Genomic DNA, 13,069 nt, shown 5'->3' with positions numbered 1-13,069 from the left:
AATTTTATAAAATGAAAAAGGACGAGTCTTATTTTATGCACAAAAGTAGAAGGGTAAAGTTAACAAGAGGGTACTAATCTTATACAGTTATGTCATCCGGGCTTTCAACTCTTGAATATTGGTATTTGGATCTCTGAAGTTGCATGATAGGCCCATTCGCTTCGCTGAAAAAACAAAGCGAAACACTGTTTCGGCTGATTTGTTGTGAGAGAAAACACTATTTCGACTGAAAAAACAAACTGAAAAGTACGGATTATAAGAGAAACGAACATAACCAGTGTCGTCTATGTCACAGGAATTGTCTCGAGCACCAGCACTAATTCAGATGGATCAAAATGAGCTCTGGCGCATGTGGCATGTTGACCATGTGTTGTGTATCCATCATGTTAGCCCCGCACATGTCAACACTACTTTTTTTTTTGTTCTCAAGCCGCCTCCTTCCACACTCCACGCCCGCTATGGCTTCCCTAATGCCAAATCCGGTGACGTGGCATGGAAGGGGTGGAGGTGTGAGGTGCAAAGATGAAGATGCATGAGAGATGTCGCACCGCAAGTTGTCATTCATGCTTGAGCCACCTCTGCTAAAGCACGGCCTCACCATTGCGTATAGGCTACACAAAGAGTGGGAGACCGAGGATATGGGAGGAAGGGGGACACTAACACATGGGTCCCGTGTGTTGGATCCACGTCAACCGTTGGTGTGGATTGGAGCTTGTTTGGACTCGTTTGGAGCAACACTGACGTTCAGAATAAAGCCAAGGGACCATACCAACGTACAAGTTCGCAGACCATCAAATTTTAATAATTGCAGACTTAGAATACACCACCTACAAGTTTAGGTACTGAAATATCAAACATCAAAAGTTAGGGTCCCGCATGGGGTTAGTTTAAGATCCACGCCTAGGGTCTTCTTTGGTAGGGTTATTGTTGGAGTCTTGGAGATTCTTCACCGGCCAAATCAGAAGTCTTGTCAAATGGACATTTTTTAGAATGGCTTCTAAAGCTAAAATTAAATAAAAATTTGTGAAGTTGAAGCTATTTTGGTCCGAAGCCGAAGAAAAAAAAACATGAATTTCGGCGACTTCACCGTTTTTGGAGAAACTGCACTGCCTAAGAGTGGATTCTTTTTACTTCCTATAATTTTGTGTCTCCGTACGTACCCTAGACTCACGACACGTGTCTCTGGCCGGCTGGAATCGGCCATTCCCCACTCTGCTACGCGTCGTCTGGAAAAAGAAGAGTGAAAAATACTAGTTGCAAATATATATTTTAAATGTTTTAGATGTTTCACAGATACGTTAAAAGTGTTTTCATACGAATGTTGCAAAAGTATATCAGGATGTTGTATACATTGCAATGATTGTATACGTATGTTGCAAGCTTTTGTTTCCAATGTTTCGTCTGTTTTTTCATACGCATGTTGCAAGTGTGGTTATCTGAATGTTACATATGTTTTCACACATATGTTGCAAGTATTTTATCTAGACGTTGCGTATGTTTGCAATGGTTTTTAAGTGTTTTTATATTGTTTTTGCTAGTGTTTTCAGACGCATGTTTTAAGTGTTTCATCTACCTTCATACGTATATTTCAAATGTTGATCCAGATGTTTCAAAATAGATCGAGTACTGTAATGTTGCAATCTTCCGCAGTCTCTGCTGGAGCGTCGCCGAGCAGGCACAGACGACAAAGGCGCGCGAGTGGTCGGCCCGGGCGACGTACGGGCAGCGCGGGTCCCGCGTGGGCACGCAAAACACAGGCGTGGTGGGAGCGTGATGGCGCAGGGGTAGAGTGCAAGCGCGCACGGGAAACAAAATGCATCAGCGGGCGTCCGGGCGCTGGCACTGCCCTTGCAAAAGCAGAAGACACACTGTAGGTAGCACGATTAGGCTGCCGTGCACGATCAATGATCGATCAGCATCTGTGCATGGACTCGTGTCATACTACATGCGGGTGGTTTCAAGCTAATCTAATTTAAGCTGTGATGTGCACAGCCATTCCACGACCTCGCCACAAAAACGACGTCCTTCGATACGCTGAGAGCAGCTGAAATCATCAGGAGAGCGTCCTTCAATACGTATATCGAGTCGGAGAAGTGGCAATGCGACGACTAAAGATGGTAACGGGCACAGAATTGCTGCATACCCGTGGGCATAGAACCCGATGGGTAAGGATACAGGCACCACTTCTTGCCCGCTGACATGGGCGCAGGTACCATCCTAAACCCAGAGGATAGTTCTTCGTGGGTAAAGAAATTTGTTATCCTCACCCACGTATCCGCCAGACCCGCTCCACATGTCTGATATGAGGGACCTACAAGCAAATATATGTATATATACAAGTAAATATATTTGTGAACTGTTGAATGACTATGTTTAATGTTATCAATGTAAACGATTTACTGTGAATCTGTATCTTCATGTCTCTTGTAATGCACTATGGTTTATGTATATGCTCAACCTGGCGGGGCACACGGGCATGCCCGCGGGCATGAAATACCTGCGGATGGAGGGCGTGGGCGTGGTTTGTTGCTCATGACGGGTGGAGGGCGCGGGCGTAAGAAGATAGTCAGCTTGTTTGCTTGCTCGTATACGACTGTGGATTATAAGTTGGAACAATATTTTTCTTTCACACCAAACCAGCCACTAGTAAATAATCCACGATCGTTTACGACCTGCCGAACAGGCTGAGCATCCACGAGCACCGGCCACAGCCCGTTGCCATCTTTAGCGACGACATGCATAGGGGTCCCCCGCCATATAAAGTTGTTGGCAACAACTGTACAAGCATAAATGTTGCCAATGATGATCCAGTTAGCATCTCTGCTGCCCATCCACTTGAAACTTAGGGGAGATTTAGATTCAGCTACTAAAATTTAGGAGATGTGTTGGAAGAACATTGAATGGAGTGTTCGGATACTAATAAAAAAACAAATTACATAATCCGTCAGTACTCCACGAGACGATTTTTTTAAACCTAATTAATCCATCATTAGCACATGTTTACTGTAGCAAATGTTGTCAAATCATGGACTAATTAGGCTTAAAAGATTCGTCTCGCAAATTAGTCGCAAACTATGAAATTAGTTTCGTAATTAGTCTATATTTAATAATCTATGCATGTGTCAAATATCCCATGGGACAACGACTAAAATTTAGAAGGGGCAACCAAACACGCCCTTATTGGGAGCAAACTATAGAAGAGGATACAATGCTATATAGGATTATGTCGAGTGCATATGCGGTGAAATTTTAATCAAAGTCGCTATATTTTTGCAAATTTGATTGAAGGTGTGGCTTTGCCCCTGGCAGGGCAGCGGTGCAGCCTGCAACTCGCGCCGCGATCGAGCGTCCGTGCAGGCGTGCGCTACGAGCACACGGCTACCGACCAGGGCACTGCAGTGATCATCACGTGATGGATCGGAATCCGAAGGCAAGCGTGGCCGAGGCCGAAGACGCAGTACGGCGGTCGCGGTCAAGGTCGCTGATGGAATGACCTGCCGACGCCGATGCGATGAATGAGTGAATGAATTGAATGGGTATGAATCTGAATGTTACTCCTCCTGTATTATTAAACGCGATGGAGAGTACGCGCTACGTACCTTGCTGTGTCTCACTCACTCACGTCGTCGTCGTCTTTCCGGCCGATGGATATACAATACAGGAGTATATAATACGTACATGACGAGTGCGTAGACTGCCGCGCCCGCGCCGGTACTCTACTCCGGGCAATTAATAGGGGGAGTTAGTAGTCGCCATTGGCGGCCAGCGGGCAGGCAGGCCGCGGCTGAGACCTGAGTTGGGTGCGGCCTTTAAGGCGGCGATTACTACACGCCCCCCCGTACCGATCTGATCGACCCCGGCGAGCCCTCATTACACACCTGCCTGCTCCGCCTGCCGCCTGCCGCCTGCGCCTGCCACTCTGCCAGTTCGTGCACATACGGAATCGGATACGGCTCTGCTGCTGGCCAGCTGCTTCTCTGCTCGGCGCTGTGATCTGCGTCACCTTCCGTGGTAGCGTCGCGTGTGTTGGCTTTGCTTGCTGGACCGTTGGGCGTTTTCTACTATTGCTACCACTGCGTTTTTACGGTTAACGAACGTTGCCACTTTGGTGGTTTATCGCACACTGTTACGACGCACAGGCTAAAACGGTCGCCATATATGCGGACATGACGTCTGCTTTAGCAGGCCAGTTGAAGTCCTCACTCATCTGCGTTCAGTTCAATTCGGGCGTGTGTAGGTGAATTGTGAAGCTGTTACCGCACTGTTTATTTAACTGTTGCTGTGAACCGCGGGCGCTCCGGTCAGGTGCATCCGTTGCGTGCATGACCTGCATGCGCAAAACTCCCTACCCCCGTTGCACAGTAACAAGGTTAGGGTTTGGTGGCCAAGCAAAACAACGCCATTTCTTCTGATGTGGCACATTTGGACAGTGCACTCTGTTCCGCTACAACCTGGCCCAACGCACACTAAAAAGAAGTCGGACTAGCCCAACAACAAGTCGAGGGCTGGTTGCAGCCAAGGCCCATCTGCTTGTCTTAAAAAGTCAAACCGGCGTGTTTGGTATGGACTTTGGAGCTTGGACTCCCCCTCGCGTCACGTGATTGCTTCGCGCGCTTGTGCTCTTAGGTCATACCGATTTTTTTATTTTTCAACCTTTTTTTTTGAATTTTTTTCACAAATATGTTTCTGGAGGTATGATTTCAAAATCTGGACCTTTAGTTCGGCGCCAGTCACCATCGTTGCTAGCGCCGAGATCTTGGGCTCGACGCAGACATGCGGTGACTTGACAGTCAGCTCGGCGCCGTAGATCTTGGCGTCGTGGTTATTGGCGCCAAGCCTGTCTTACGTATGAGACCTTCCTTCCTTTGTCTCTTCCGTTCTCTCTCACTCGCGCCCCGAACCAGCGCACCGCCGCCGCCACCGCCCGCGCCCTCGCCCGCGCCCGCACCGTGCCGCCCACGCCCATCGTGCAGTGCCGCCCGCGCCCCGTCTCGCCCGTCGTGCCGGCCTCGCCGTGCCAGCCTCGCCGTGTGGAGCGTTGGCCATCCCACGCCAGCCACGCGCCACCACCGGCCCCGGCCCTGCAGTGCCCGGCCTCACCACCGTCGGCCCGGCTCATCGGCCTCACCCACGCTCGGCGTCCGCTGCGACTCCGTCTTAGGGCCATCGATCCCGACATCCGCTGCGACTCCGTCGACGTCCGTGACTCCATCGTCGGACAGGTAAAAATTGTGAATATGCAATGTACGTACTTAGTTAGCTTTGATTGTAGTGTTGTAGTTTTGGCATTTGGCATTTACTAGTTAATGTGATGACTCAGGCAGTTGATTTAATTAGTGATCTAGTGAGATATATATGTAGATAGATAGAACACATAGATACATAGGTACATAGATATAGTTAGATAGCTACTTAGATAGGTAGTTATATATTTAGTTGACTAAATAGAATCTAGCTATTTAGTGTGTACACTGTATATATACATAGTTATTATCTTATTTACTTAGTTTATAGTTAGAAAGTACTTGTTAGGTATTATCTATCGTCTAATTTAGACTAAAGGACATGTGTTTCGTTACGTGTTTGAACTAGAAGGACAATCTAGTGAGCATATATCATGGAGGCACCGTGAAAAGAGATCGCTATGGATATGTTGAGTTTGTTGAGATATAAAGCATGCATGTGCTATTCAATGAGAAGCCATCGTTTAGTAAGTTGGTTGCAAGGGCTCGGGAGGAGTTGCATTGCCATAGAGCTGATGATGATGATGGCATCGCAGTGGAGGGTGTACTTCACCTAGGTTCTCCTCCCAACATCCTTAGGAAGATGATCCCAATTAGATGTGCAGACCAGTGAGAGAACTATGTGAGATCGGCTATGAAGTGTCAGTTCCAAAGTTTGGACGTGGTTGTGCGTCGGATGTTAGTTGATCCTATCCCTCATGGGTTTTCCCCACCAATGGGTCAGCAGACACACTTCGACCCTCCCGTCCTAGAACCTAATATGGATACGGAGGTTGCACCTATGATTCCTGATGCTCAATCTACCCCTAATATGCTAGTTGGAGATGTTTGTCAGACTCATGATGTTGTGGTAGATCCTCCTCATGAGATACCTTTGACACAGAATCATCCGAGTAAGTGTCTTATTCGCATGGTTATTAGGAGCTCACCCTATTCCTTACATCCAATTTTTTATTCTTTTCTTATTTTTCTACTTATGTTGTAGTAGACATTCCTGACAATGTGGATGTGCCCACTGTTGCTGCGCAAGTACTCTGTGAAGATGTATTCCGTAGCTCTAGTAGTGGTTGTATTGTGCTCTTTGAACGATTAAATATTTGGATTATATAATGATGTATCTGTTTGTAACTGTGGATGCTTCTAAAACAAGAGAAAACTCTTGCAGATTTTTTTTCGTGAATCATTAATTATACTACACTGCTAAAAAGGCACAAATATAGTACACAGATTAAATGTAAATTCATTAGAACGTGTATAGTCCAATCGTATCGTACATACGCTTTGCAGATGAATCTAGGCTTTTTAGTAACAGTGAATGAATCTAGGCTTTTCAGACAATGAAAATAGGCTTTTTAGTTACAAGAACGACGAGTATGATGACAACAACGATTTATCACTTCACTTACTTAGTATACCTATAGCATCTAGGTTTTTCAGTAATAGCGAACGAATTGAGGCTTTTCAGACAATGAAAATAGACTTTTCAGTTATAAGGATGAGGAATACGATGACAGCAGCGATTTATCACTTCACTTACATAGTACACCTATAGCACCTAGGCTTTTCAATGATTTATTATGTCAACGACGAATAGACTTTTCAGAAAATGAATCTAGGTTTTTCTATGTCCATTGAAATAGTCTCTTCAGTGAAACTAATTAGTCTTCTTGTGACCAGTTATAACATATTGAAACGGTAACTAAACCTACCTCTGCCTATATATATGCAATGCTAGATGCATTGCTACTTATTTCCCAACTAGTATTTTCTTTCGTTGCAGTACCAATGTCTAGAGGGTCGTCCAGAGGGAGAGGAAAGAGGAAGGGAACTACCATTGTGTGGGAGGGTTCTCTTGATCTCGATTTCTTTGAGAAAGCTCTTTATGAGAGGTTCCCAGTTGAGAGCAAAAGTGATTTCACCAAAGAGGCACCATTGAGAGGATACGATGAACGAAAAGAAGAGTGGCCAAAATGCATGTATGGTGAGGACTGTCTAGTGCAGATGTTCACCGAGAGAATAGATGGAGGTCGTCGTTTCTTCAAATGCCCGCGAGCATAGATAATTGCTATTACTATTTGTTTATTCAATATGTTTCTCTTCTATACAACTTATATGACATACTTATTGCAGTCTTCCTTGGCAAAGAAAACTGTGGGTTTACTAGGTTGGTCGATCCTCGACCTATTTATCCGCATGCAGAGTACATCTACTACCTACAGGACCGTATCTTCGATCTAGAAAACGAAGTTAGCGGCGGTTAAAAGAACGACGAACAGGACGACAACAACAATGGTACCGATTCATAGCAGGCACTCTGCAATGATCCATATTGCATCTGCCCTAATCACACGAACAAAGGGGCCTCCGTCGTCACACCCGCCACCACCACCACTAACAATGAAAGGCTACTGTGGAGAAGGTGCAACACAATTTGTTATGTGGCCACACTACTAGGACGACCCTGTCTTATTCACATGGCACATCCATGTGTTTGTTGTTTGGTTTAATTAACTAAGGCATGTTAGGTTTATTCGAAGGAACTCTATACCCTTGTTCGGTACATGTTTTCACATACCATTTCATGTGTTTTGTGTGTTGAATTATATAATGCCCTACTTTGTTAGGTATGTTTGCAGCACGTGATCATATTTCACTATGTCCGCAACATTATGCTGAATATTATAACCACAAATAATAAAAACAACTACATAATAAAAAATCCAATATTATGCCACATTAAACAACACAATAATACTAGAAGTACGTGCCGACAATAGACAACATTGTTCATAAATAAACCATAGAACTAGCAAGTCATGGAGACTACTGAGTGCAACGACGCCACTTTCCTTTCCTCGGGGCATCGGGATTCTCCTTCATCGTTGCTTTCGCTCGGCGTGCACGCTCAAGCTTTTTCTTCTTCTCCTTCCTATACGCAGCAACACACCTTCTTTCCTCCTCTTCCTTGTGCTCCTTTTTTACAGCCTCCTCTCCGTGTCTCTTCTCTATCATCTCCTTGTCTTCTGCCTCCCACCGCAATAGTTCTGTATCCATTCCTTATCTTTAGGCTTGATCTCAGTGTCGATCCACTCCTCAAAATTACAGAGCGGTGGAGGGGTCTGTAAAAAATACAATTGTTATAAAACAAAAAAATCATGCAAGATGTCATGTGACACAAACATCAATTCCTCACTATCTTGTTAATGCGACGCTGACGAAGTGTAGGCTCAAACATAAAATTGGAACACATCTAATACCGATGCCTATACGTGTCCTCTTCATTGGACTTGGCTATCTTGTAAGGATCGCCGCAAAAGCATATGGGCACTGAAACATCACTAGGCAGAGGCAATGGGTCGAAGGCATTTTCGATCATCCGGCCATAACTACAATTCAATCAATTTCGTTCTAAGAACCGAAAGCAATTAACATTAAACCCTAAACCTAGGGTTTCCCATTTGATGCACAACAATGAACCTATAACATAACAACATGCGCTGAGGTTATCTTGGTTTGCTAGCTTTTCCACTCCTTGGCATCCTACGGTTGTATAATATAAATATTAAAAATTACATGAAACCCTAAGTAATGATGATTCTTCGGTTGAAAATCCGACTAATATATACCGAATCGATGCGAAAAAAAACTAGGAGGAGAGCGAGGATACCTTGCTCTCGAAGATCTACGGATCAAATCAAAGTTTCCAAGGTTCAATATGCTGATTCGTGAGGTAGGGCGAAGTAGGAAGAGGAAAAACCCGAGAGGGAGGAGAAAGAAGAGGAAGAAGGCTCGGGCAGGAAGGTTGGGGGTCGGGTTAAAACACTACCTTGGCGCCATAGATATTGGCACCAAGCTCGGCGCTAGGATCTATGGCGCCGAGCTACCTATCAAGTCACCATCATGTCTGCGTCGAGCCCAAGACCTCGGCGCCAGCAACGATGGCGCCGAGAAGTGTAAGCTCGGCGCCAGCAACGATGGCGTCGAGATAAGGGTCTATATTTTGAAATCATACCTCTAGGGGCATATTTGTGATAATTTTTCAAAAAAAGGACTAAAAATAAAAAAAGTTGGTACGTCCTACCAGACCAGGTCACACCCGAGGCACGAGCGCGAGCGCGGATGCCGCAACAGGACTAGGGGAACCGGTTCGCGGGTTTCGGGACAAAAATTAAAGCTTCCGTTTTGTACTGGACGTTCTGGGGACGGCGACCCTGTCCGGTCAATAGCACAAGGCATGTGTGAGGCCCTGTTTTGATCCCACCATTTTTTAAGATTCTAGTTTTTGAAAACCGGTGAGATCTAAATAGGCTAGTTTTTACCTAATTTCTTGTGTCAGTTTTTGTCGATCCTTAAAAATCAAGAAGCTATTGATACCCAGCTTTTGTCAGTTTCTTATGACCTTGTGAGCAATAAATAAAGCAAGAGAAGGATCCAAACAACCCCCACCAATTTTTGGTCAAAATCTAGATTTAGCAACTAGAGACAAAACTTGGTTTTTAAGAATATAAAACTAATCCAAACATGCCCTTACTTTACTTATCCGCTGATTAGCGCTGACCAACCCTACACGACGCAAGTTACGCTTTCTAGAATTATTATATTCTTTATTCTGATCGGGGAAAAAAATAAGTTTCCATTTTCCTACGTGGTGTAAAAGGGAATGCAATTTTGTCAGGATCGCGTTGCATGACAGCTGGTGCAAGGAACGCTCCTCCTGGACTCCTGGTTCTTCACCTGTTCCACCCCACGACGAGGAGAAGCCTAATTTGAAACGCCGAAAGCGACCCCATCTTCCCCCGTTCAAAGCAATCGTCCTCCCTTTTCCTCCTTCCCTTTCCTCAGTTGCAAGCGTCCAAACCCCAAACACCAACTCCGCGGTTCTGCGATCCTAAAGTCTCTAGACGCCCAGCCAGGGGCGGATCTAGAATTTTGGGTCACTGATGTCAATATAAAATTATCAACTTGTGACAACGACTTACAGTGAACAGTAATACATAAACGAGTGTAAATAGCAGTCTGGAATTGTTTCTAGAAACAATAATAAATATTTACCTCTGGAATGAGGCGACGTCGCGTGCGGCTTCGTCTCGGCGAGTCGCGGAGTCGGCGTCGTTTGTGTCGTTTCGGCTTCGCTGCAAGCCTGCAACCCTTCGTGGAGAAGGAAACGGAGGCCAAGAGGCTGGACGACGGAGGATTCTTTGATGTGGGCTGAGAGCAGTGATGTCATTGGAGATTTTGGGCTGCTGTCATCTGATCCAATACAGAGGAGTATACCTGGGCCGGGCCAAATGCCACTGCTGTCACCTGACATCAGTGCCACTATACTGGATCCGCCACTGCGCCCAGCCTCGATCGCGCCGACATACGCCAAGCCACAGCCCACAGCAAAGCTCGGCTACCCTCCGGCGCGGTGTGCGGCGATGGCGGTGGTGTCGGCGCTGGCCAAGTACAAGCTCGTGTTCCTGGGCGACCAGGCGGTGGGCAAGACGGCCATCATCACCCGCTTCATGTACGACAAGTTCGACGACACCTACCAGGTCGGTCCGCCCGCCCGCCGATCTTCGGCTCCCTCTTCTCCCTCGTCTCGTCGTGTGTTTTCAGGCAGGATCGTCGTTACTGAAACCTGTCGGCGAAATCTGATCTGATGATGATGATCCGTGCTGCTGCTATCTGCTCCCCCCGTGCGTGATGCAGGCGACGATCGGGATCGACTTCCTGTCCAAGACGATGTACCTCGAAGACCGCACTGTTCGCCTTCAGCTCTGGTATGCTCTGATGAATCCTCCTCAGCTCTGAACTGAACACGCGGATTTGCCGATGCTTTGACTTTCCCATGGAGTTCCTTATTAGTGCGTACGAGTAACGAGTAATGGATGCAGAGAAGATAAAGATCAAGACGTCCAGTTTTTCCTTTTCCTCGCATACGTTGAAAGCAATTGCGCGAATCGATTGTTTGAAATCGGGTTTTGACAGAGAGAGTTTTATGAGCGTGAATTGTTAAAATGTGTAGGGACACAGCTGGGCAGGAGAGGTTCCGCAGCCTGATCCCGAGCTACATCAGAGACTCCTCCGTGGCCGTCATCGTTTACGATGTCACCGGTAAGTTGACCGTCTCCAAAAACACTTCCCGCTAGCGTATACCGCGTACAGTATATCTTTGCTTTCTACGCTAGACAGGATATGCGGAAGCTTTTGCCCGTGATTTCTCGTAGAGCTGTAACAGGCCAAATCTGAAATTGTTCAAAGCGAATTTCTGAAGGTCTTTCTCTTTTTTTAAAAAAAAAAATGTCGCCTTTTTTGTTGATAAAATTTGATAGCCACTGCTTTTCTGTTTACAAAAATTCAGTGCTTTGAATAATCTCCAGAAAGAAAATCCATACAGTGAGGCATGCCATGATCTCCAGCTTTTCTATTTTGAGAAGCCAATACGTCGAATTGTTTGTTTCAAATGAGGTTTATTTTGGGGAAGCTTCACTACAAACATAATATTATCGTTGTCCTTTGACCTTTCTTTTTCGCTTCAAATATGTATATGTTATCCTTGTCCAATGCTAGGCTCTTGTCCCTTGTTTGCAGACAGCCAATCTTTCTTGAACACATCAAAGTGGATCGAGGAAGTAAACACGCAAAGAGGTGGAGATGTGCTCATCTTCCTCGTCGGAAATAAAACTGACCTTGTTGACAAGAGGTTTGTATCTCTGAATTAGGCCTGTTTGGACCACTTGAACTGGTTGTTAGTCTGACTAAAGTTTAGGTGACTAAAATTAGACGACTAAAGTTTAATCCTATATTATTTAGATATATGGATTACTGAGAGGGGCTATAACAACTAGTTGACCTGGGCTAAAAATTAGTCCACCGTTTTGTCCGCCGGTTTGGATGGTCTAGGACTAAACTTCAGTTCAGGGCGTCATGTCCTTTCTTTATATAATTTAATAATTATAACATCAGTTCCGTGTTCCATCCCCGACGCCCCATCTTCTACTCAGTACAAAATCTAAAGAATTACTCTTGCGATATAGTTTTTCAATAAAGTGGCCAACTATCCTGATTTTTGTTCCCTGGATATGATGTCACCAGGAAAGTGTCCACTGGCGAAGGAGAAGCCAAGGCACAGGAGCATGGTGCCATGTTCATAGAGACGAGTGCAAAAGCTGGGTTCAACGTCAAGGTCCTGACTCTTTATTAATGTTTCCCCCCTTCACTTTCACAAGCAAAAGCTCTGTCTTGATATCCATGGCTGATCAAACATCTGAAAAGTGAAAACTTGAGTCCTGCAGCCTCTGTTCCGCAAGATCGCTGGATCCCTTCCAGGACTGGACGCGCTCTCGTCAGCAAAACATGAAGACATGGTCGATATAAACCTCAGACCTGCCAGCGGCTCGTCAGCGTCAGGCGCAGCCGCGCAGCTGGAGCAGAAATCAGGTGGTTGCTCCTGTTGAGACTTCGACAGATTTTTTTTGAGACTGCAACATTGAGTTAGTAATTTCAGAGAGATGAAGAGTGGGTTTTGTCCAGACGTCCAGTAGTGATATACTGATATCCATAGGGAGAGGCCGATTTCTGTGTACAGATATGTTTATCAAGTTATCATATACTAGTACATAACTGTTTTGAAACCCAAGGGACAAAATCTGTGGAGGTAACGGCAGCTCACTTTTTTCTTTCGTTTTTGAAACATTAGTAGGAGCTCTGAGCCTCTGACATCATACAAGAAGAAGAGCGAGCCAGAGTATTACAAAGTCTTACATAATACATAAATGACCAATACACAAACACTGCAAAGAAAAGGTGGAAGCTCCGTTAGTAAACTTCAGGACGTTTAC

The 13,069-nt window shown here is 45.4% G+C and overlaps 1 protein-coding gene across 1 annotated transcript; it reads left to right on the top strand.

Annotated features, from left to right (window-relative positions):
* The first annotated feature begins 10,614 nt into the window (after positions 1–10,614).
* On the top strand, positions 10,615–12,853 carry LOC136505385 (ras-related protein RABH1e-like). Its single transcript, XM_066500538.1, has 6 exons — positions 10,615–10,780; positions 10,938–11,008; positions 11,254–11,342; positions 11,820–11,931; positions 12,324–12,414; positions 12,524–12,853. The coding sequence occupies exons 1-6, from the start codon at positions 10,664–10,666 to the stop codon at positions 12,683–12,685; spliced, it is 642 nt and encodes a 213-aa protein (XP_066356635.1). The 5' UTR covers positions 10,615–10,663; the 3' UTR covers positions 12,686–12,853.
* The last annotated feature ends 216 nt before the right edge of the window (positions 12,854–13,069 follow it).

The sequence above is a fragment of the Miscanthus floridulus genome, chromosome 1 (genome assembly GCF_019320115.1).
Source record: "Miscanthus floridulus cultivar M001 chromosome 1, ASM1932011v1, whole genome shotgun sequence".
Taxonomy (NCBI): Eukaryota; Viridiplantae; Streptophyta; class Magnoliopsida; order Poales; family Poaceae; genus Miscanthus; species Miscanthus floridulus.
Note: the sequence above shows the minus strand (reverse complement) of the source record. Positions and strands in the feature narration are given on the sequence as shown.

Coding starts and splice junctions, on each gene's coding strand:
- LOC136505385 (XM_066500538.1), top strand. CDS start 10,664: ATGGCGGTGGTGTCGGCGCTGGCCAAGTACAAGCTCGTGTTCCTGGGC. Junction 10,781..10,937: donor AGTTCGACGACACCTACCAG/GTCGGTCCGCCC, acceptor TGCGTGATGCAG/GCGACGATCGGGATCGACTT. Junction 12,415..12,523: donor AAGCTGGGTTCAACGTCAAG/GTCCTGACTCTT, acceptor TGAGTCCTGCAG/CCTCTGTTCCGCAAGATCGC.